Source organism: Sceloporus occidentalis, unplaced genomic scaffold, assembly GCF_023333645.1.
Source record: "Sceloporus occidentalis isolate IW3139 unplaced genomic scaffold, rSceOcc1.0.p SCAF_43, whole genome shotgun sequence".
Classification (NCBI taxonomy): Eukaryota; Metazoa; Chordata; class Lepidosauria; order Squamata; family Phrynosomatidae; genus Sceloporus; species Sceloporus occidentalis.
Window position 1 is genome coordinate 5,213,172 of NW_028317023.1, and position 26,908 is coordinate 5,240,079.

Below are 26,908 nucleotides of genomic sequence, written 5' to 3' on the forward strand. Positions count from 1 at the left end.
ACATACACTACATGGACAAAAGTATTGGGACACGCCTTTTAATTATTTAATTAATGTGTTTCAATCAGACACATTGCCACAGCTGTATAAAATAAATTTTATACAAAATTTCATCCCTGCTTGATATTCCACCATCAACTGTGTGGTATTATTGGAAAATGGAAGCGTTTGGGAACAGCAGTAACTCAACCACGAAGTGGAAGACCACGTAAAGTCACAGAGCAGCTAAACATAGCTGAAGAGATGCAAACTTCCACGGGCATTAATATCAGTAGAAAAACTGTGCGACGGGAGCCTCATAGAATGGGTTTCCATGGCCGAGCAGCTGCATGCAAGCCTCATATCACAAAGTGTTGGATTAATGTGGATAGATGCAAAGTAATGCATCTACAGCATAAAAACCCAAGGGCAGAGTATAGAATATTTGGTACTGTCCTAACCTCAACGTGTGAGGAAAGGGATTTAGGGGTAATTATTTCTGAGGATTTAAAGGTAGGCAGACAATGCAGTAGAGCAGCAGGTAATGCTAGCAGAATGCTTGTTTGTATAGGGAGAGGTATTAGCAGTAGAAAGAGGGAAGAGCTCATGCCGTTGTACAGATCACTGGTGAGACCTCACTTGGAGTATTGTGTACAGTACTGGAGACCGGATCTCCAGAAGGATATAGATATGCTGGTTAAAGTTCAGAAAAGGGCTACTAAAATGGTTTATGGATTACAGGATAAAACTTACCAGGACAGGTTAAAGGATCTTAATATTTATAGCCTGGAAGAAAGACGTGACAGGGGGATATGATAGAAACATTTAAATACTTAAAGGAAGAGAGTTTATTTAAAAGGAGAAATACTACCACAAGAGGATATAGTCATAAGCTAGAGGGGCAAAGGTTTAAAGGTAACATCAGGAAATATTACTTTACGGAAAGGGTAGTGGACGCGTGGAATAGCCTTCCAGCAGAAGTGGTAGATGTTAATTCAGTAAAGACATTTAAGCAAGCATGAGAAAGGCATAAGGCCAAGATACATATATGATAAGGCCAGGTACTAAGGAAAGTACTCAGAGGTTGGGCAGACTGGATGGGCCTAAGGTTTCTTATCCGCCATCCTTTTCTATGTTTCTAAGTGGTTTAAAGCAAGCTGCCACTGGACTCTGGAGCAGCGGAAACTGGTTATGTGGAGTTATGGATCACGCTTCTCTGTTTGGCAGTCTGATGGTCAACTCTGGGTTTGGTGGATGCCAGGAGAACGTTACCTGCCTGGCTGCACTGTGCCAACTGTAAAGTTTAGTGGAGGAGGGATATGCTGTGGGCTGTTTTTTAAGGGTTTGACTAGACCCCATACTTCCAGTTAAGGGAAATGTTAATAGACAATGCTATGCTTCCAACTTTGTGGGAACAGTCTGGTGAAGGCCCACTTCTACTGCAGCATGACTGTGCCCCAGGTCCATAAAGAAATGGTTGGATGAGTTTAGTGTGGAACTAGACTGGCCTGCATAGAGCCCTGACCTCAACCCCATCGAACACCTTTGGGATGAACTGGAACGGAGATTGCGAGCCAGGCCTTTACAACAACTTTATACGTGAACACAAAACAGTATTCCATTAACTTTTAAGTGACACCACCGGAAAAGAACAGGAGTTTGAAGATTCACCTCCATTCATAGCTGAGAACGCTCCCGGTTTCGTCCAGAGACTCCAGATGAAACGCCGCTTGCCCAGGTCTACGGGTCACTAAAGGGAATCTCTGAATTGCGGGAGCAGCGTTGCGGCACACCCCCACTCCCCACCCACTTCCTCATTAAAAATACTGTGTGTCCTGCAACATCAACGGGACCACCCACTGTGCCAGTGGGAACTCCTACTGGCATCCTGCAATGGGGGCGCTCAGGGTAGCCACAGCCAGAAATCTCCCAGGTATCTTAGGATATACAATAACTGCCAAAGCTAATTTGGGGCATTGTTTGCATATGCCTCCCCAGAATCCCCTGCAGTGGTGGTAGCACTGCAAGATTTCTGGGGGAAAGGCAAGTCTTCTGGTAGATGTAGACGCCTCTGCTGTAACTATAAATGTATTATTTTTATAATGTGTGTGTATATGCAGAAAACAAAACCCACAAAACGGGCAAATTCTCTTCTCTTTAGAACTGCTGCGAAGAGGCAGAAACAGAAATATAGAAATATATTGCATTACATTTCCATCTTCTATTTTGGTTTAAGAACCCTTTTTTAGTTACATTCCAACCTCAACAACCATACATAAAAAGTTGGCCATACTGAGAATACTGTCTGTGCAGCAAAAACAGTGAGGGGGTTGATGAAGAAGAAGAAAAAACATTTCAATTGGATTTCTGTGTTAAGTGGTTTGTATCAATGTAGCTATATTTAATTGTGAGTTGGCATGATAACAGCCTTGTGTGGGAACGCAGATGGCAATTTTTTCCCCCCTTGTAGGAGTATTCGTGATACTAGAAACGCACACATGCTGAAAGTACTTTTAGTTCCCTGACAAATCTATGACTAAACTTCTGATTTGAATCACTTGTATCTGCACTGGAACGATCGCATTAAACACGTCACCTATGATAAGTACGTTAAGCATATACACACACATATACACACACACACCTCTATTGCCAAAAGACTACCATTCTCCATTCGAACAACTCTAAAAGACTTATGGGTATACGAACTATCTTTTGCAATATCACTATATATGAGGGCCCGATGTAGTTTTGTGTAGCCCACAGTGAATGTGTAAGGTAAATTATGCCACCCAGCAGGGACAGGCTTGTTCAGGGGGTCAATGTCTTCACAATGTCAGACCAGCCCTTTGTGAAGAATCTTGGACTGGCCCGGGGGCAATTCCCCACCTGCCCCCCAGTCCAAAGGGTCACATAATACGATATTATGTAACCCCACGGTAAAAGCGAGGCTGCAGGTGAGGTAATGGGAGAGAGGAGGAGAGCGAGTAACAGGGTAAGTGAGGGAGTGTGTTTTTATGTATGCATGCATGCATGTATGCTAGAGTAAGAGTGTATGTGTGTTGACATGAATGTGAAAGTGTGTGTTGGAGGGAGTATGTGCAAGCATGGATGTGTATGTGTGCACGCGAGTATGTGTAAATGTGTGTTGATGTAACTGTGTTTGAAAGTGTGTATGTGTGTTAGCATGTGTGAAAATGTGTGCCAGCGCCTATGTGAGTGACTGGGTGGGGGTGGATGGGACCAGCTGGCTTTACCTGCTCTCCAGGCGAGAAGGTGCCAGCCCTCACCTGCAACCCAGTTTCCTATGAAGTGTGGTAGCTAGCAGTACAGTTGGTTCAGACATTTTATTAGCAGTTTTTGATACATTGTATGGTGCCTCTTTTAATAATTAAAACAATCCCATGATCAAGGTCTCTGGAGCAAAACAATTTTCAGTTTTTATCTAGTAGTGAATTATGCACATTTGACTTGGCCGGGTACCAGTCCAAAAGCAATTACATGTTTATTTTATTTCAATTTTAAACAAAAAAATTTAGTTTATACTAAATATTTAAAAAATATCTCATTAAGCTTTGCTCAAATACAGTACAACTACTACACACGTTAAAAGATGATTGACAATTAATACTATGTTAAAATAAATAATTTCAAAACAAAATAAACTCAACAGTTAATCAGTAAGCAGTAAAAACAAACCCAGCTTCTAAATACCGCATGCTTAATTTATACTGAGATACAGCACATTCTATTGGGTTTATGAATCACGCTGAAATCATATTGTTATTTCAGCTGCTTAATTGGGATATTTCAGAAATGCAACTTCATTAAAATTCAGTTCAAAACCTAGAAGATGCCAGGAAATTATGAGTTACTTCAGGTTCTAAACAGCAAACAAACTACCCTCCAATAAATGTGCAAAACCAAAGGCTTCTTATCTTTCTCAGATATATTAAGTATTAAAAAATAAATTTAACACTGATGGATATTGAGTTGGTTATATGCTTCACACTATGGCTGCTGCTGCAAAGTATCGAGTATGGAAATATGCATGAAAAAAATATTTACTTTTAATTTTGCTTTGGATAGTTACTTTTAATTATTGTGGGAACCTGCTTATTCCTACATTGATGTATACGGCATGTAGCCACCAAAAAGTCTCAAGTATGAGCTTTGACAAACAACTCTGTTTAAGCTATTGAAAAATGTCATTATATTGCAAAGAAAAAAATGATTGAAAGTTAATGTGTTCCTCACACAACATCAGATGGCAGTATATGTTGATTAAAATGAATGTAGAACTTTCAAAAGCTGCCTGGACAGATAAAGCGGACAAATTACCAATTATTAATTTACAAAAAATGTAAAAACACTGGGCCTACTCCAAGTAGATGCTTGCAAACAATACATGTAATCATGTAGACCACCCCGAACATCCACCCTGGAGCCCACAAAGCAGTTGTGGAATGCCTAAACTGGAAACGACTACAGAGTGGCCCCTCGCAATGACATTCTTCCTCGTGTACAGTCAATCACGTTTCCCAGGTCGCTGCCTGCTTCATCAAGAATAGTGACCCTGGGAAACTCACCATTTATATCCCTAGCGGGGGAAAACAACATAACCTTATACAGCACATTTCTAGGGACAGAACATTAAATAATCCTTAAAAACATTAACACTTATAAGAAAGCCCTTTAGCCCCTTAAGGACCGGGCTCATTTTTCGTTTTGTACCCTGTGGGACCGAGGCTGTTTTGACACTTTTGTGGTGCTTGTGTTCAGCTGTAATTTTCTCCTCACCCATTTAGTGTACCCACATAAGTTATATATTGTTTTTTTCAGGACAAGATGGGCTTTCTTCAGATACCATTATTTTGATCGTATCATCTTATTTACTATAAAAAAAATAAAAAAACATGGTGAAAAATTGAAAAAAAAACACATTTTATGACTTTTCTTTGAAAAATCTTTTACTCACCTAAAAAAGCAAGTACAAAAACTAGCTAAATAGATTCTACTACTTGTCCTGAGTTTAGAAATACCCAATGTTTTTATGTTTTTTTGCTGTTTTTTGTAAGTTATAGGGCAATAAGTACAAGCAGCATTTTATGATTTCCAAATCTTTTTTAACAAATCTGGTCAGTCTGCCTCCATCTCCTCTTTGGAACATCTTTGAAGCCGGTTAACTCAATTTAACCCATTCAAACCATATATTTTTGAAAACAAGACACCCCAGGGTATTCCAAATGCTGTTATTTTAACCCTTTCCATGCACCAATTATACAACTACACTTTGTCAAACTTTGTAATAGTAATTTTTTTTATTTTTTTTTCCACACAAATTGTACTTTAGTTATAGATATACAGGTGCTGGTATATGTCACTGTCAAACAACACCCCAATATGTGTTCAGCAACATCTCCTGAGTACAGCGATACCCCACATGCATGGGTTTGTCAGATTGTTTGGCAGGTAAAAGGCTACTTTTGGGGCATGCGTAATTCAGGTGGTCATTTGGTCATTGTGCCTCCCTCTCCTCTTTGGAATATCTTTGAAGCCGGTTAACTCAATTTAACCCATTCAAACCATATATTTTTGAAAACTAGACACCCCAGGGTATTCCAAATGCTGTTATTTTAACCCTTTCCATGCACCAATTATAGAACTACACTTTGTCAAACTTTGTAATAGTAATTTTTTTTATTTTTTTTTCACACAAATTGTACTTTAGTTATAGATATACAGGTCCTGGTATATGCCACTGTCAAACAACACCCCAATGTGTGTTCAGGAACATCTCCTGAGTGCAGTGATACCCGACATGCATGGGTTTGTCGGGTTGTTTCAGATTTAAAATGCCACATTTGGGAAGTGCGCTTTTTTTCGCCATTTTGGTCAGTCTGTACCTATGCCCTATCTTTGAGCTAGGCCACTCCAATTTACCCCATCAGCCATTTTTTTTATATATTAGACACCCCTTGGGTATTTGAAGTGCTTTTTTTTAACTCTTTGTTGAGATTTTTGAGAAATTTTAGCACTTGCTCAAAATAATAAACTTTATTTTTTAATTTAATTTTATTTTTTTAATACTTTTTTTATATTTTTTTTTACACATTTTGCTGGTACTGGATGGTTCATCTAGTGACATCACTGCATAATTATTTTTAAATGTTAGCACATTTTTTTAAAATTTTTTTTTCCATTTTTTATTTTTTTATTTTTTTTGAATATTTTACTAATCACATAGTGATTGGAAAGCTGGGCTCCATTGACTTGCATGGTTGAATGCAGTACCTGTATTCAACCAGCAAGTGGAGCCAGTTCTCTAGAGGGTCTGGAGACCCTCTAGCGAACTTTTTCGTCTTTATTGTTTTATTTCCCGGGCCGCCGCCATCTTGCTTGATGGCGAAGATCACCGGCAGCGGCGGCTGTGACCGCTCTCCGGAGCGGTCACAGCCCACCCAGAGGTAAGTGTTTGGTGTCGCTGGATGCCTCCTGATCGAGGCATTCCAGCGACACCATTTAAGTTTAGGAGGCGATCGTTGATCGCCTCCTAAACGCTTTTAAAACGGGCGTCCGCCGCCATACAATGTATGGCGGCTGTTGACGCCCCAGGAAGGGGCCAGACATGGCCCCCGATGCCGATCTCGGCCTTGCTGAATGCCTCGACATCGAGGCATTGCAGCAAGGCCGTTTAAGCGAAGAAAGTGATCCTTTATCACTTTCTAAGCTTATTTAATTTTTTGACGGTTCAGGACCGTCAAAGGTCATTTAGTGACCTTCTTGTTATGACGGTCCTGAACCGGCAAAGGTCGCGAAGGGGTTAGACATTCTTTTATTTATTGCTTTATTAAGACAATACAGGTGGTGCTGTTTTTGCTCTTTTTTTTTTTGTTCGGTTTATGTGAAACACTACATGTACTGTAGCACTTTGAGTATTGGTGCACCATCTCGCCTTCAGACATTAGGGCAAATACTGTAAAGTTCCCCCCCTGAATACTTAACAGCATACCTGGGAACTCTCTGTGTTTAGCCCAGAGACTCCTGGTGACGTGCCGGTTCTCCAGGTCACTATGGGGAAACGAGTCGCAAGAGCCTTGTTTAGACACGCCTCACTCCCCGCCCACAATAGCACGTGTCCCGCGCCATCAGTGGGACTGCCTCGCGGCATCAGCTGGACCAGCTAGACCTCCTATCCGCATCCAACAAGGTGGGGACTCCAGATAGCCAGAGCTATAAAGTTTCCATGTACGCTGAACAGACAGAGGTGATTTGTAGTATGGTCACACAGGGTGGACATCACAGTTGAAAGATGGAAATTGATGGCCTAGTCTGCCCATTTTCTCCAGCTGTAAAAACCTTAAAATCTTATTCTGGCCTTGGTCTTGTCTCATGTTTAGGATAGACTCATGCCTGTCTTATGCATATTTAAACTCCATCACTGCGCGAACCTCTACCTCATCCATGTGTCTACAACCCTCTCAGTAGTAAAACTTCCTTACATTACATCTAAGCTTCTGACCCTTTAGATTACGTGATCTGCACCGGCGACCATACTTTGGCTGTAGAAACCTGGCTAGCAAATCCCACAGGTACATTATTAACCCCTTAACGACCTTTGCCGGTTCAGGACCGTCACGGAAAAACGGTCACTTAACGACCTTTGACGCTCCTGAACCGTCAAAAAATTAAATAAGCTTAGAAAGTGATCAACGATCACTTTCTTCGCTTAAACGGCGTTGCTGTAATGCCTCGACCTCGGATACAGCCTCGCCCCTCCCCGGGGCGTCAACATCCGCCATACATTGTATTGCGGCGGACGCCCGTTTTAAAAGAGTTTAGGAGGCGATCAACGATCACCTCCTAAACTTCAATGGTGTCGCTGGAATGCCTCGATCAGGAGGCATTCAGCGACACCAAAGTCGCCACTGGCGGTGATCTTCACCATCCGCAAGATGGCGGCCGCCCTGTAAAAAAAAATAATAATAAAGTTGAAAACGTTCGCTAGATGGTCTCCAGACTCTCTAGAGAACTCTGGCTCCACTTGCAGGTTGAATACAGGTACTGCATTCAACCATGCAAGTCAATGGAGGCCAGCTTTCTAATCACAATGTGATTAGTAAAATATAAAAAATAAAAAAAAAAATGGAAAAAAAAAATGCTTAATTATTGCATGGAAAGGGTTAAAATACCAGCATTTGAAATACCTTGGGGTGTCTGTTTTTCAAAAATATATGGTTTGATGGGGATTAATTGAGTTAACCAGCTTCAAAGATGTTCCAAAGAGGAGATGGAGGCAGAATTACCAGATTTGGAAAAAAAGGTTTGGAAACCATAAAACACTACTTGTACTTATTGCCCAATAACTTACAAAAAACAGCAAAAAAACATAAAAACATTGGGTATTTCTAAACTCAGGGCAAATAGTAGAATCTATTTAGCCAGTTTTTTTTACTTCCTTTAGTAGGTGAGTAAAAAAATTTTCAAAGAAAAGTCATAAAAGGTGGGGTTTTTTTTCAAATTTTCACCATGTTTTATTTTTTTTTTTTATAGTAAATAAGGTGATATGATCAAACCATCTGAAGAAAGCCCATCTTGCCCTGAAAAAAACAATATATAACGTGTGGGTACACTAAATGGGTGAGGAGAAAATTACAGCTGAACACAAGCACCGCAAAAGTGTTAAAACAGCCTCGGTCCCACAGGGTACAAAGAAAAAATGAGCCCGGTCCTTAAGGGGTTAATGCACCCTATGGCAAAATACAACGAGCTGTATTCGAAGTCTTAAACAAGAAAAACTAGACACTTTTTTCTTCAACATAACTATATATAATATTTATTTATATTAATGGACTGTTTCTACAAAATGAGAAAAAAAAACTGCTATGGTTCACGCTTAAGGACTGTGAAAAACAAATTTCAATTCATTTTATTAAAAAAAAAAAAAAGTCTGATTTTATAGGTATTTCACAAAATACAAGAAGTAGGAAGATAAATATTTAAAACATAAGAACAGTATGCACAGCATCTAAAATAAAAAAAACACACGGCTAAAAGACAGGTCATATTTTATGTAAAATACTGGTCATTACAAGTGTAAGTAAGCATTTATATCCTAACTAGCAACGAGCTTTGCCACTGCCGAGTTACCTTGGAATGCATTTGAATAGTTGTATGGGATGGTTTAGTCTGTGAACAGGTAAATGCATACAGTTAGATTTCTCGCATTATGATATAACAAAACTGTTGCATCACAGCTATTTGTTTGTGACCTTATATGAAGTCACAGATGCTAATGGCAAAAAGTCTCTAAGCTGTAAGTTTTTTTATTAACAGTATTGAAATGTTGTGAAGAACGTTGAGAATTTAAGTCAACTATATCCAAGCCGACTTGCTGCATAGAATCTGTAAGAAGATAGGCCGGAAAACATTAACCAAAAAAAAGCTTTACAATCTCTTAAAAAAAAAAAAAATGTATATTAAATTACACTTGAAAAAGATTTGATGAGGCTAAATACAGTATAATATGGAATCCAACCATGTCCGAGAATATATATTTCCATACAACGACATGTATTGAAACAACGTGCATCATTTCCTGAAGACCCGTTATATTTCAGCGCCCTAAAGGATGGAGTCGGGCACAGACCTATACTATGTGAAGTCGCTTTTAATTAGGCTTTACAGACATGTCACCAGCATGCTGACACATGCATAAAGACCTATCTTAAATCAGGTTAAGTCCACAGAATTATACCTGTCAAAGCAACATGCCAAGGCCTGCAGATGTTAATAAACGGTGCTGGCGCATACACTGGGTTTAAGGTGTAGTTCTACTTAGACAAAATATTAATGGAGCTTACTGGCATGTAAACACATTTTTTTTTCTTTCCACCGAAAGTTAACCCCTTGATGACAATTGCCGGCCCGGAGCGGGCACGTCACGGAAAATCATTTGTTAAAACGGGTAAAAAAAAAAAAAAATAAGATCCGTGATCGATTTTTTTACCCAAACGGCGTTGCTGTAATGCCTCGACCTCGAGGCATTCAGCAACGCCATGATCGGAATCAGGGGCCATGTCTGGCCCCTCCCCGGGGCATCAACATCCGCCATACAATGTATGGCGGCGGACGCCCGTTTTAAAAGCGTTTAGGAGGCGATCAACGATCACCTCCTAAACTTAAATGGTGTCGCTGGAATGCCTCGATCAGGAGGCATCCAGCGACACCAAACACTTACCTCTTGATGGACTGTGACCGCTCCGGAGAGCGGTCACAGCCGCAGCTGCCGGTGATCTTCGCCATCAGCAAGATGGCGGCGAACGGGGAAAAAAAATAATAAAGACAAAAAAGTTCGCTAGACGGTCTCCTGACCCTCTAGAGAACTCTGGCTCCACTTGCAGGTTGAATACAGGTACTGCATTCAACCATGCAAGTCAATGGAGCTCAGCTTTCTAATCACAGTGTGATTAGAAAAAAATAAATTAAAAATAAAATTAATAATCATTAGAAAAAAAATAGTAAAAAAACAGTAAAATGTAAAAAATTCCCTCTGATGTCACTATCAGGGGAACCTTCAAGTTGAAAAAAAAATCTTAAAAATGTTTTAAAAAAGGCAAAAAAAAATTAAAATATATATATAAAAAATATATTTTTGTGAGCAAGTCCTAAAATTAGCACATTAGCTTAAAACAATTCTCGCATGGAAAGAGTTAAAATACTGGCATATTAAATGCCCATGGGGTGTCTACTTTTAAAAAATGTATGATTTGATGGGGTAAATTGAATTGGCCGGATTCAACAATGTCCCAAATAACACGGGGGCTTCCCCCCCGTGTTATTTGGGACATTGTTGAATCCGGCCACACATCTAATTTCCAATTAGAAAAATGCACACGTACCAAATGTGGCCTTTTAGTTCCCCCCAAAAATGACAAACCCATGCATGTGGGGTATCACTGTACTCAGGAGATGTTGCTGAACACATATTGGGGTGTCGTGTGACAGCGGCATATACCAGGAGCTGTAAATTCATACAAAACATAGGTGTGTGGGGAAAAATACACACACAAAAATACTACTGCAAACTTTGAAAAAATGCTGGTGGTAAAATGTGTGCATGCAAAGAGTTAAAATACCAGCATTTAAAATACCCTGGGGTGTCTAGTTTTCAAAAATATATGGCTTTATTGGGCACACAAATGGCCCGGCTCAAAGATGTGCCAAATTGGCATTTGGGGATCCACTGCCCATGCCCCAAGTTCAACATTGAAAATGCGCATGCCCCAAATGTGGCCCTTTTGCCCCCAAACACCCAGGCAAAATCATTCATGTGAGGTATCGCTGTACTCAGGAGATGTTGCTAAACACATATTGGGGTGTTTTATGACATATACCAGAACCTGTTTATTCATACCTAAAGTAAAGTGTGTGAAAAAACAAATGCAAAAAAAATGACTACCATAAAGTTTGACAAAGGCTGATGGTAGAATTAGTGCTTGGAAAGGGTTAAAATACTAGCACTTGGAATACCGTGGGCTGTCTAGTTTTCAAACATATATGACTTGATGGGGTAAATTGCATTGGCCGGCTTCAAAGATACCCGAAATGGCACATGGGGGGAAGAATTACCAGATTTGGAAAAAAAGGCTTTGAAATAGCAAAACGCTACCTATACTTTTTGCCCCATGTGTAGAAAAAAGCAAAAAAACATAAAAACATTGGGTATTTCTAAACTCAGGACAAATAGTAGAATCTATTTAGCAGGTTTTTTCATTACCTTTTATTGATGAGTAAAAGATTTTTCAACTAAAAGTTAGAAACAGTCATTTTTTTCAAAATTTTTCACCATATTTTATACTTTTTTTAATAGTAAATAATATGCTACAATCAAAACAATGTCATCTAAAGAAAGCCCTTCTTGTCCTGAAAAAAACAATATATAATGTGTGTGGGTTCAGTAAACGGGAAAGAAGAAAATTACAACTAAACACGAGCAGCGCAGAAATGTTAAAACGGCCATTGTCACGAAGGGTACAAAAAGTAAAATCAGCCTTTGTCACGAAGGGGTTAATCATAAGAAACACAAACAAAAAGAGGCTTTTTAAAAACATAAGTTAGAGGAAGAAATACATGTAATAGCCTATTAAAAGAGGTTGTTATAAATTCTGTATTACTGCACAGTAAGATATACAAAGCTATGTAGCTATATACCTTAACAAAGGCTTTCCTAAAGAACATCTCTTGCCATTCCAATTGTATATTTTTTCACTCCTGCACCTCTTATGGTTTGGGGTTTTTTGCATTTTTCACATAGCAGATAAAGATTTTAAATGCTATGTTTTAATAATTCACTTGTGTCCTTCAGGGATACTTAATGATGTATTATTTTATTGAGGTTCATGTCTCTTGGCACATGCTACTTCAACTGCAGAGCATCACTAATGGATAAGATGCTTGTTACCTAGCAACAATGACATCATATTAGATTTGTGTGTATATTTTAGAATGACACAGTAACCAATCATGGCATGTTTACATTCGCACATTTTACGCCGAATAGCTACGTCATTTGACAAAAATGCCACCCACTTAAGAAAGATGCATGTACGATTACGAATGCACTTATCCTTGTTATTGGTATCATGGAGGAGGTGGTAATTCTAATTTAACATAAAAAATACTCTGCACGTTTTAGCTAGAGATGTGAACAATTACAGTCTGCAAATGGATCACCTATTAATGGATTTTAAGCACTAGAATGCAGAGTGACTTCCAAAGATGACCTCTGTCGTCAAATATTCAACTTTAGGGGTGACTCCACTGCTGCCCTATACTACTTATAGTATACTACTTATACTACTTACTACTTATACGATTATCTTCTATGTTGGCTCTTGAGAACGATGCAATGTGACATGCCCCACATAATTGAAAGAGAGACATTGACCAACCTGCCACACATATGCATGTACAATGTGCCTGAATGCTTTACCTGGATAAAACCAAATTAATTCAAAATGGTTTCTATCCATCTTTGGCTCTGCAAAAAACCCCCCCAAAAAACACCTTTGATTTAGGTAACCGATCGTGTTCCTATGTATGTGTAAATGTACTATTATATACAGCGATATGCCTAATATTGTGTAGGTCCCCCTTTTGCCACCAAAACAGCCCCTGTCGAGGTATGGACTCCACCAGACCTCTGAAGGTGTGCGGTCGTATCTGGAACCAAGACATTAGCAGGAGATCCTTTAAGTCCTGTAAGTTGCGAGGTGGGGCCTCGGTGGATGCATCCTGGTGCCATGTGTTCTCCAGGTAAGCGATGCACCAACACCTGGCCATCCACGTGATGTAAAATAAAACGTGATTCATCAAACCAGACCACCTTCTCCCATTGCTCTGTGGTCCACTTCTTATTCTCACATGCCCATTGTAGGTGCTTTCGGCAGTGGACAGGGGCCATCATGGGCACCATGACTGGTCTTAGACAAGGCAGCCCCAAACTGTGATGCTCTGCGTGTTGACAGAACCACCGTGTTCAGAACCAACATTGACTTTTTCAGCAATTTGAGCTACAGTAGCTCATCTGTTGGATTTGACCAGCCAGCCTTTGCCTTCAACATGCATCAATGAGCCTTGGCTGCCCATGACCCTGTCACTGGTTCATCGCTTTTCCTTCCTTGGAGCACTTTTGATCACTGCACAAACTGACCACTGCAGACCGGGAACACCCTACAAGAGCTGCAGTTTTGGAGCCAGTTGTCTAGCCATCACAACTTTGCCCTTGTCAAAGTCGCTCAAATTCTTAGGCTTGCCCATTTTTCCTACTTCTGATGCATCAACTTCAAGGACAAAATGTTCACTTGATGACTTATATATCCCACCTACTGACAGGTGCCATGATAACAAGATTATCAGTGTTGTTCACTTCACCGGTCAGTGGTGATAATGTTAATGTCATGAATAACATTTTCAATAGGCAATGGGTTTGCTAGGCCCTACTGATGCTAATAAGGACTGAACTCACAGTCACTTGCAGAAGCTGCCTGATATGACAAATTCTCTGAACACTCCTGCATTTGCTCCTCATAATGTTTCACACAAATTAACCACAGGTTAAACTGTGGCTTTTGTGACTAGATTAAAGTCTTGAAATGTGGGATTATATATACAAGCATATTAGATGCACAACCAGACAGGAACATGCTGCACTGAGTGGGGAAGACGCATCTAGATATGAAAGAAAGGCACCCTTTTAACTGCCAAACTTCTGTTCCTGCAGTATAACTAAATCATTTCCTTAGACTAATTCTTGAAATATTTGCCATTTATAATTTTGTAATGTGTTAGCTGTACATCAGGGTTCTGACCATCACTTAAAACACAGCAGGATAGACTTTGTGAAGTAATAATCCTCTAGCTTCAATTTCAAGAACAAATAAGATTTCATCTTGAAACCGGGTGAATGTGAATTAGCTCTAGTCTGCTCGAAAATTAGGTTTTTCTACCTTCCATTTCACAGAGCCTAGATCCGATCAATGTGAATAACTCATGTTCCACCTTTCATTTCAAATCATCATAAGATCATTACGTAGTAGTTTAACTTCCTGATCGCTACGGAGAATAATAATTATAGTCTATTACTTTACTGTCAAACATTCATCTCACTATCTAGGTATCAGTATCCAACAGCAGATGGTCTTATTTGTGAGATTAGTATAGCAAATATAGAATAATAATAATAAAAAAAACATTGCCCAATAATTCTTCAAAATACTGAGTCACAATGGTGTAGCTACAGGGGCCGTGCCTCTATGGGGCCCAGGTGACCCCCACAACCACTTGTTCCTGTCTGCTCATGAGTTTCTAAATTGTTCAAACAGGGTCCTTCTGTTCTGGCTCAGTCCATGCTAGAAGGGCCCTTTTGAAACAATTTTGAACTGAGAATGGCAGACAGGAACGCAACGTGGTCATGTTATGTTGTGCCCATGCAAGGAAATCCAGGCTGCTCGCACAGTAGACTAAAGCTGGAGGAGGGGTAAGGAGGTTTGGGCGGAAGGGGGTATGTATGTTTGTAAGCATGAATGTTTATGTAACAGAGTAAGGGGTCATGGAAGTGTGTGTGATAGCATGAATGTGTATGTGTACTTGTGAGAATAAATGTGTAAGTGGTGTGGGATGGAGTCTGTGTTAGCATGTGTAAGTAGGCAATTATGGCACAGATGAGCTGTTTGAGGGTTAGGATGGCACTGAGAAGCTGTGTGGGGCAAAGGTGTCACATGTTGCCATTTGCACACTGGGGCCCGCGGTTTCTAGTCATGCCCCTGCTCACTGAATTCCTAGTATCTGCAAAATTTCTCCTTTCTGCACTCAAGGCACTACTGAAATGCAAATTAATTCCCTGTTGATGTCCTTTGTGGATTATTGCAACCATCCTCTGACTGATCTCCCCCTTCCATGCCCTTCACCACTCCAACATATTGTGAACACCTCTGCCAGTCTTTTTCAGCTGTAAGTAACAACTCTGCAAGAGGTCTATACAGACCTCTTCTCTATCCCACAACCTGTTTCACGCTTTTAAGGGACAGTTTAACAGTAAAAAAGAATGCATAGTATTGTTGAATACTCTGAATAAATGGAATTCCACCTTTGTTTTACTGTTCGCAGTAGAGCGGAAAAGGTTTAGCACCACACCGCAGTCCTTTGCTAGCAGCACACAACAGTGGTAACTGCTTAAGAAAACATATTGTAAAGCAGATTTAAACAGATGTTTCATACACATTAGAAGTGGCATAAAATCTGTAAGCACTGATGCTAAAAGGACAATTTAATTAGTTTACATGTTTTAATGCAGGAAGACTCTGACTTTGCAAATGTGACCCATCAACACAAAATAAGGTGCACAAGTTTCTAGCAGCAGAACTGTAGCATTATTAGAAGACTGGTCAAAATGACTAATGCTTAGCCAAGCTAGACTGGTTGGTCAGGTAAGGTGGCCCTCGGACAAGTCCAACAGAATGCAAGCAACATTTTTTAGCTAGTGTAAAAATTTTGATTGCCTCTTGAAAACCATGAGCAAGCGAAGGATGATGATCGACATTTCAAGTACTCCTTATTATGGGGACACAGCTCAAGGGCTAAGCGGGTTTTTTTTAAATAGTTACTTAGACCTCCATTTTAAGATCAAATGTAAGCATAGTATATGAAGATCCCCTGCAATGGCCAAGGCTGTGGCTATTTATGTCAGCAATTATTTTTTTTGTTTGTTTGTTTGTTTTAAAAGGGCTTTCTTTCTTTATTTGGGTACTTACGAACAGATGTGCAGAGTCCTGCCCTGAGTTAATGACTGCATAATACATGCATTTTCAGGTCTGTAGAAAACTATGATACATTCACATCAGATGAGGTAGGAGTGACATATTGCTTTGGATCCCAAAGAGGGACTGTCCCTCCTACACAGCGATACATGGGAGGTCTGGAGGTATCTATACAGCAGGATCAAAACAGGTCTTTTTATTTTGAATGACATATAAACTGAATTGGTAGCACACAAAGTTTCTTAGTCTGCCATATTGTGATAAATGAACATCGCGTATGGACAGTTTTCAATAGCAGCTGGCCTGTGCTTAGTCACCTTGAAAGCCAAGCGCTAAACCAAAACTCCAGTATCCTTAATAGAAAGCAGTCACATTGTGTGCGACAACCCATCATTTATGATTTAAGCTATTGCGGCGTGACATTAGGAAATGAGAATAAGGTTTATCTGCGGTCTGCCTGCCCAGGGATCCGATTACTAGGCAGTGTGTAATTGAATGATGTATATTCGTATGCTTAGAAACAGTTGATATAATCTTAGAACCCCGAGGTTAAGAAATCTGGCTGTCATAATAAAAAGGAAAAAAAAATGGTTAATATATGAAAATACCACAGACATTTGAAATCTAAAAACAAACACTTGTGAGATATACAGGTCCACTAAATGCAGCACATTAGGCAATATATGAACGGCTGTTGTCCGTTCACTAAAGATAATTTTCAGCTAAGTTTAGGATATCAACTCATCAACTTCTCTAGGCATTATGAGATCAAGCTGCTGTACATGGAGCCATCATATTTAAGATTGAACAAGGGACTGCTGATCATATCAGTGGCCAAGCAGTATCCTACAGCCAAAAAGTCAGATCCCTGCCTAAGTGCAGGAATAAACCTATGTAACTGACAGCTTAGTGTAGATGCCAGTTATCCATTGTGACAATTTGGACGAAATAAAGCGCCTGCAAGGTAAAAAGCCGATCCATTGTTAGGTCAGCTTGTCTGAATGCAGGAACAACTGCCCGAACCCTGCAAAGATGCAGGGACCAGAATCAGATATAGTTATGTAACAGGTGTCACCTTTCAAAGTCCCCTCCGCCCCCTTAAATAAATAAATAAAATCCGACATAACCACACTTGAAGGAAAACTGTGGACATGAATTCTTGTGGAGTACAACTTCCAGGACTCTCACCCAAATGATGATGAGGGTTTTTAAACAAAGTGCGACGATATGACATCATATTCAGTTTTCTTGCTTCAATAGTGTGGAGGATGGGCAGGTAAGTTAGGTAGATGGTCCTGCTCCAGGTCTCACCTCTATCAATATCCCTCACCCTAACGAAGCTATCCTACTCTGGACACCTACAGTGAAACAACTCGGTGGGACAGAGTGAGAATGCCCAAAAACCGAGACTGTACTAAGCAAATCAAGAGGTATGATTTTAAGGGGTAGCTTTGGTTTCCTATTTTGACCTGGTACATAGCGATGGTTTTTTGGATTAAGAAACGCTCTAAACATTAATGAAAGTGGACTCAAGTAAAGCAAGTTAGAATGAGAATGTTAATGCTATGCAAATTACTTCATAGCAGTCAAATTCAAGCAGCTATGAGGGAGACATGCAGCTCACTGAAATAGTAACGTGCAAGGGCTCAATTTGATATTGCATCACTTGACATCATAATTCAACCGGCCACCGCTCACAACTATGGTAAAGCTCTGTTTTTCCTAAATGGTTATCCCTGATCTCTCCAAGTCCAAAGTCCTGGCAAGTGTACCAATTTTTTATATTCTAGTTTTATATCATTTTTCCTTTGCATTTTAGACACACATGTATTATTCATTGAAATAAAAAGTCTATTGTGTTATGTCCATGGTTATATAAACAAAAGAAAAAAAGGCCTTGATTAAATACATTTTAATGGGAGAAGCAACCGATAAAATGTATTATTCTAGTTTTAAGTAAACAAATCAGAGGTAGGCGAGAGAAATAAAGTACATTTTAAGTAATCTCCATGCATTTATATTATTTTGGTAAAATTGGCAGGCTCTGCAGGCCACATGGGTAACATTTCCTGTCAGATTTTATGTTTCAATGGAAGAAAATGAAATATACTCTACAATAATTAGAGCTGCTGGCTATGCTTAGATACAGACTGTATTTTAAGCAAGGTTCTCTTTTTTTTTTAACACATATATATATATATATACACACACACACAAAGCCAAATTTTAAAGTCACAAATGATCTATCTAGCCCATGAATTACCCTGATATTCAGCAGCCATTCAAGTTCCACAATAGAATGATTTTGGCAGCGTCATGAATGCACTGACATATTACATCTGTATTTGTTAACGTTACAAACTCAGTAGTTTTTCATTCAATACATTTTATATCACTAATATCTTATTTGCAATATATAGAGATGTCCCCTTTCTGTTGCGGGCCTACTTTAAACTCCCTAGATAGGCATCTCTATTTAACTTTTGCAAAAAGGTTATTTTAAAATGCTAAAGGCAACAAACATATTTTGCCTAAGAAACTGAACACTCACACTGAATAACTTCATTTCCCACAATGTCCTTCATTTAGGGCATAAATCCCTCGGTTTCAATAAATAAGGCATCCAAGATCTCCTGTAGTAAACCACATAAGTCAGTTTATAAAACAGTAAGTAAGCAGCTGTGTTCACTCCTGGAGTGATACCATGGTATCTGCTAGATGAAAACAACAATGTAAAGGATGCGTGTATGTGTGTGTGTGTGTATATATGTATATGTGTGTGTATGTATCCGTGTATTATAATTAGTGCAAGTCTGCTGAAAGTCCAGAACCTCAGTATGGTCCTGAAATGTGAAGGCTTTTCTTACAAGGTCTGCCTCGACTCACACATAGTTGTATGAGCCAAGCCTGGGTTCTAGCTTGGCTAGTGCTGGACCACTCCCTTTAGTAGATATATATGTACTATGTACTAAATGGGGACTTGTGTGGCAGAAACTTGTGTTTTCGTTATATATATATTTTTTTAAAGTAGCCACAGAACAAGAAATGTACATAAAGTTCAATTACTTTGGAGTAGAGTCAGCGTGGAGTTAAAAAAACAAAAACAAAAAAAAAACATAAGTACTCTGCAAACAATAACGAAATCTAGAAGACTACTCCGTAATCTCGCTGGTTTACACTAATGTCTGAGAACATTGTTTCTATGAGTATGAAATGGTCTATAACGCCCTGAAACAACTGTGAGAATGTGCAATACAGATTAATCAAAGCTGCCTTTCAGGCAATTAAAAGAATTCTTTGCCGATTTCTACATGTAGCCAAATCTTATGAAAAGCCTTAAGAACTCAAAAAGCAGCTTTGTTTGTGCAGTCTGGCCAAAATCTCATCTACTTCAGAGCTAATATGTATTTTGGAGGAAAACAGTTTAAGCCTGTGGGGCAAATTGATTGATAGAGGAAGAAGCTGTGGCAGCAACTGAACAACTACAATCCTCCCAAATGTCCCTCTTCTGGGGCTGAAATCTCGCTCTTCTTCCCTGTCCCTTTTTTCTAGAAGCTCAGAATGTCTGGTGGATGTAGGTGGATATGATCATAATGTTATAAAGCCCTGGAAAAAATGGATAAAAATAGCAAAATCACCATCAACACAGATGATGGGAAGGCAATTCTTCATTCACATCATTACTTTTTCACAAAAATGAGAGTTTCATCATGACCTTCCACACCCAGCTTTTTGTAATCATTGGAAAGCACTGCAGCCACAGCCTTCTAAAATGTGACATCTGATATGAGTGTGGAAGCTATCAAAATTTTAACCATGGTGATTTAAAACATTGTGTGAAGTTTATTTTGATCAATACATAACTTGAAAATGAGCCATAATTTAAAGGAAGCCCCCCCCAAATAATAATTACATATTAATGTACTTTTATATTTATTTGACCTGCACAAAAACAGCAGAACACTCCCTTCATGCTCTATTTTTCACCACCTGAAGTAGCCAATAAGTTGCAGGAAAGCACTCCTACTGAAATAAGAGTGCTTTCCACGCATGCGCACAGGGATCCCGTTAGACCCCTTGTAGCATTTGCCGAGGGGGAGCTGACCGATGGTAGTTATAACACGTGACAGCAGATGTGTTCGGCATATGCAAAAGGGACACCTTCCAGTTATCACATACATTAAAAGCTTATATGACGGCTTGTATGTTCCTTTAACCGGACAATGATTGGTATTTCATTGAACCTAGCCCACTTAATAACCTATTTCATTATACCGTATTCATTTAATAGTATTTAGATAACTATGTCAAAATAACGTGATGTCACCTTGCTAAACATGTCATTTGTCAATAATGTTACTGCAACAAAAGATTTTTCAAGTGGATGTCTTCAAAATCCCTACACTTGCAGTCTGTAATATCGCTAAACAGTGATAATCGTATTACCTTCTTACATAGGCATTGACAGAGGGGAGAGTATCAAATCTCAGAGAAGGAAAAAAAACATCTTAAGGTAAAGAAGAGACTGATAGCTTGGACAACAAATTAACACATTTTATATAAACACGACAGAACTCTTCCAGTTATGTGTAAAAAAAATTACATTTTAATTCCTATGGTACCACAAAGCTATTCCTTACAAAAAGGATGCTCAAAAGGAACCAATACATTTTGGTTAACTACATTGTTGAGAATAGGGTAGTCCAATGAGGCAAACATTATTATGAGGGATTATTTTCTCAGAATGATACAGTTTTGATGGACTCCTTTTTATTATATACATTTATTAGATTAATTTAATTAAATCGTTATCAGCAACCATCAGAAATCTGGAGGCCAGTACAAGCTTTACGGCTACATACTGACGCAAACTCGCTCTAACCCCCACTTACTCTACCACTATACACTAACAAACATTCGTTCTGCTCCTCTTCTCGCCGATCATAGTAACACTAGGCTTACCCATGACACTCCAACGCCATACGCCATCACCCCCCACATTCATACATGCTAACACTACATACTAACACACATATACACTCATGCTAACACCATGCATTAGCATAACGTTACACACTCACACAGTGTAACACATACAGTAACAGCCACACAAGCTAACATCATATGCTCACAAACACACACACTAATATAAGCTAATATTACACACACTAAAACACATGAACATACACACACTATAGCATACTTACACACACACTAACATCCTTACATATACTTACATCCTTACACACATGCATACATATGCAGTTACACTTATACGCTGGTGGAACTGGTGATAGGGGGTCCATCAAGGCCTCCTTACTTCTACCACTGGATCATCTAATACATGTTATGTGATCCCACTGAGAGTTTCAGTTACCTGCCACATAACAAAAGTCAGGATGTAGCACACCTGAGGGATATGCTGCTCTTTTAATGGGAAGACTGCATAAATTAAGAAAAAAAATGTGTAAGTCACTGGTTCCTAAAATAATTAGCAGATCTGTCCCTCATTCCCTCTATCGTCATTTCATCAAGACTAAATAATTACTAGAATTATTGTTGGGTTAAAATGTTTTCTTAATAGTGAAGGTAATATGGAGTATCTTATGTTATGCAACACGTGATGTTCGTTTAATCATCTGGGTTTCTTTATTTGGGTTTTGTTCGTTTGAAAAAAGGTTAATGGTATACTTCACATAGAAGAGTAGCAGAAGACTGTAAAATGTAACCTTATCAAAAGCTTATTTCTCTACTCCTAAAAGACTATTGAACAGAATACCCAACAAGTATTTGTCCAGCTGTCATGCAACTACAGTAATGCTCGCCTTGGAACATTCCTTGCAGCTGAGCCTCTGGGTTGTGAACACAAAACATGGTGCAAGAGAAGCACCTCCACTCGGACTGCTATTGACAAACATTCTCAGTAATATTGAGTCAACCCAGTGTCCAGAACCCAACACTCAAGGAGACCCCAGATAAAAGGACATGGTTCAGTAGGGATGGTGCCTTGTTTAGACTGAAAGCCTTGTGATATCAACCAGGTCACAAAAAAGCTTAGTATATTAAGCAAGCCAATTGCACCCATGGGTACCACATCTACAACTTTTATGCTTAAGTGTGGAGAAAGATCAAATTAGCTAAGAAACGTATTCACACTCAGATAAATGACTATACTCAGCGATTACTGTAATTATGGGGGACAAAAAAAAAAAACAAACAGCACCTCACTGTGATATATTGGCAATCAATTGTGTCTGGACAGTATAAATGTAGGAAGTATGCAGAATGTCCTATTCTCACCAGTGCCATCTATCATATGGAGAAATTGCAACCCTCTAAATGCAGAAATGTTGTTGGTATATAAATGGGGTACTGGACAACAACTTAAACACTCCAGTCATAGGGAAGCCACACAGTACTTTAGGAATGTGACAGCGCATGAAAAATTGCTGTGTGGTAAGCAATCCATTGGTATAAAAGAGATATGCTATTTATTCTGTCAAGGGAGTAAAGCTGGATGATTTCTACATTAGATAAGGAGTTTAACCGTGCTCTCCCGCCTTAATTGAAAGTTAAAAGGAGATGGACAGACAGGTTTTTAGTCCACCTAGAAATTAAATTAGCTGGACAGCGTGGTTTAACCATTTGGTTGCCAGGTCAGATAGACCACATGGCTTTGGAATGGCAGTGCCCTTCTAAGAATCAGATGGGAATAATCAGATACTGCAAAAATGATGCTATGTGTATTCTGTTTAGTCTTCAACACAATTTGGATTTAACTCCAATTTAATGGGCAAGCGTTAAGTGTAGTCTGTTCATTTACTGTGTATTGCACACACATAACCTGATAAACAAAAATAGAGCATTCCTCACTCTACAAAAAACATTTTATTCAATATATATTTTCTTATTATGCCCCTACGCTGTTTAGAATAAAGCTCACAATTTAACATAAGTGAAATACCATCCCAAAAGCTGGATTTAACCCTTTGAATGTGTTCTGATAATCAAGCAAATACATCCCAGTAAAGGAACACCTGGATGCAATTCTATATAAGCAATGATTAGTAGATGTGGCACAAGCCTGTCTTGCACAAGGCATTGAATCCAACCAAAAAAAACTGGTTTTCCATTCATTAATCATCGATATCACACATTGCATTTGAGTATCTGCTTAACACTGAAATTAGCACACACATTTGGTAGGAAATTCATGTTTGAATAATTAACCCTTCACTTAGAGCAATGCATTCAATAGTCAACACTCCCTCTAGCACTCAATCTGTTAAACACACACACACAAAAAGATTTTTTAAAAACAGCAATACCTTTCCTACCACAAATCAATTACAAGTCCAGATTTGAAAGAAAATCTGGAGATGGTTGGATGTGAATGGGTTAAAGAACAGAGTCCCACAACATAAGGTTAGGGATATGTATCCATGTCTTCTGCCACCTAAGCACTACATAATCCATCAAAAAGAAATGTTATTAAAATAATATTATAGATACTAACAATAAATAATTAATTTAATATGATCAAACTGACAGTCAAGCTGATTAATTGTATTCCTTGCTTCAAGTCTCTCATAAATCAATCTGATATTAAGAGCAAGGAGGAGGCACTTATTTTACATTAATCTTAATTAGTTACATTAACCCTTTCACCCACATAGGGAACATAATGACATTTAATTGATACACTGACCTATTTTTCATAAAGCAGCAGGAACAGCATTAGATTGATTAATGCACATTGTTACAAATGATTGAGACTCCCAAGACAAAATAAAAACAAATCAACCCAAGTGGTTATAAGATAAAAAATAAACAGGTGATCACAGATCCTTACAGCATCTACACCAAGATCAAATATCCAGAGACAGATCACTGGCTTACAGTATTCAGTAGCAACTTCACATATGGATTCAATGCATGTAGTGAAACCCTGAGCACTTGCAAAAGATGGTAAGGTTTTGCTTTAATAGATTCACATTATAATAAGTTTCCAACCACAAACACAGTTATGAAAACTGCGTTTGATGGACATTATAATACACACAAGCACGAGTGCCCTGATCTTGGCACCTGTTTGACAGCTGCTGAGGAATGACAGAAGGAATGCTAAACCCTTTACCAACTGGAACATGCCAGCTACCTCCTTAACAAACTAAACCACAACATACTGCTTTTTCATCACTGAAGATATTATTCATTGGCTTCATAATCAGAAGAGGTTAAAAGAAAACCAGAAAAAAATAGATTATTCAGTTATCCTTATTACCTTTCATCCAGTCCACTACTTGACTTGGAGACCACTTACTCACTGGTTCCATAATTAGGGCCATTTCAAACTTCAGCAGATGTGAGTGTCTTAGAAATGAAGATTTATAGCCAAGCCTTGCCTTCTGAGTTCTGCCTCCCTGGCTATTGAATGTGCCAGCAGCAGTTAGTGGTTGTAAGACAAGAACAAGCTTTGTTTCAGCAGACAGCCCAAGTGGAAAGCAGCTGTAGACCTCAGCAATGCTGCGATGTCTCTGTCCAGTGCTTCTTCTTAGGACATGCTTCCATAACCAGCATCAGACTGCTGGACAGAGCACACCTCCTTACACAGCACACAATGCTGCTTCTCACCAGTCACTCAAACCAACCAGTGCTCCCCCCCCCCTCCACCTATCATTCCCTCCCACCATGACATCATCCCTCCTCCCTGAGTGTAGGAACGCCAAAGATTAAAAGAAGGGAGAAAATAAAATCTTGCTCTTTTTTTTCTATGTATGATAGAAGAATCTGCATAAGTAGCCAGCAGATTTTGTGTGATCTATGATGAATAGCATGATAAATTACCAGTATGTCTGATTTGTTTAAAGAGCCAGTAAAGGGTGGGGGCGATAGCATATAAGTATGCAGTGTGCATCTAGCCATAGAATGTAATGATTTGTTTCTTAAACAGCTTGTAGTCCGCCAGCGTTATATCTGGAGCTGTGTGAGTGCTGGTACTTTGAAATCAAACTACTTAGTGTGCTTCAAAATTCAAAGCTGTGTCCAAACTATACAAGAATAACTCTGATCCTCAGGTGGGATGCAGCCGAAGTGAGGATCCCAAGAACAGTAGGGTCGCTAAGTAGTGTCCATCTTTGCAAATATATAATAATATCAGAAGCACTTTGGGGCTTCAGCGACTTTATTAAAGTCTGCGGATAAAATTGGCAAATAGAGATTAGAATGTCACACCTGAGAATGTGAATTTGAGAAGTGGATTCTACATTATGTGGGATTCATGCATTGACACAAAGCAAACTAGCGTCTGAATTTTACATGCTGTCTGGCAGCCATGGCCGGACTAGGGACCACGAGTTGGCCCTGGCACTTTAAGTCCACTGGCCCCCTGATGATGTAGGTGCAGCCGATGGCTGGACATGCTTGTGAGCACGCTACATTTTTACACTTAAGTGGAGTGCACCGATAGCCAGCGGCCTAACAGGTGCTGGCAGCACATCAATCTATTCACTAAAGTGTGAGTATGTTCTAGCTTATGTTACACTTGTTTTGAGAGTTGCCGCACTGTCCTCAAAGGTTTTGCTATGTGGCTTGGCATTCCCTTTAAGCAGAATAAAGCCTTTTCAATTACAATTATTGATTGAATAATAACTTAAAAGCAAACGAGTATAATAATCACAGTATTGGACCGCTTCATTTGGGCCTGTGACTCATGGATATTTGCACCTGTTGACTCAGACATCACCCTTAGACTACACAGTGATATCATGATGTCTGCAGGTGGACCACTGCTTTCTTGTATAGACTTAGTCTGTAGCCTCGTGGTAATAAAAACTGGAATTTATGGGCGAGACATCTACAGTTACTAGCTATTATATAAGAGAAAGACAGCGATGACCTGGAATAAAAAAAAAAAATCAAAGTAAACTAAGTAATTGTTACAAAAATGCTGTAAAAATATATTCACTAGTGTATAATGTTTAGGTGGTGGTGCTACCTTGGCCAGTGGCCTCTTGATGACATAAGTGCAGCTGCCATCTGGATATGCGCTGCTGGGCTTTTATTGGAGGCGGCTTGTGGTCACTATGGGCAGGGCCGGCGCCACCTAAGGGCAAAGTAGGCACCTGCAAAAGGGGAGGGGCAAGTGAGGGTGGAGCCAGGGGGCGGCAAAATTATGTTTTGCTTAGGGTGGCAAAAATCCTTGCACCTGCCCTGGGAGCTATCAAACCCAAAGAATAAACACTTAAATCAAGACCATATGAAAGAATAATGTTAAAACATCACCAGTGATGGGAGAATACCTAACCCTAAATCCTAAAATGATACCAATCTCAGATAAGAGAAAATCTCATTACTAATATCACCCCCCTGGATTCTAAACTTAATATTGTTAATAGTGCATCTTGGGGCTATCCTATCTCATAGCATGGAGCTGTCAACCAGTGACTGAGTGATGACTATTACCGTATTTGCTCGATTATAATACGACCCTGATTAGAAGACGACCCCCCAAATCTGAATATTAATTTAGGAAAAAAGAAAAAGCCTGAATATAAGACGACCCTATAGGAAAAAAGTTTTACCAGTAAATGTTAATTCATATAAGCAAT

General features: G+C 39.2%; 1 protein-coding gene across 2 annotated transcripts in view; it reads right to left on the minus strand.

The window, feature by feature from the left end:
• The window catches only part of LOC149289752 (connector enhancer of kinase suppressor of ras 2-like), a 141,449-nt gene extending 116,803 nt beyond the window's left edge, over positions 1-24,646 (minus strand). For both annotated transcript variants that reach the window (XM_089490196.1, XM_089490195.1), the window contains exon 1: positions 24,583-24,646. In XM_089490196.1, the coding sequence (XP_089346322.1) occupies positions 24,583-24,646 (64 nt within the window). The remainder of the gene's footprint in view (positions 1-24,582) is intronic.
• Positions 24,647-26,908: the final 2,262 nt, after the last annotated feature.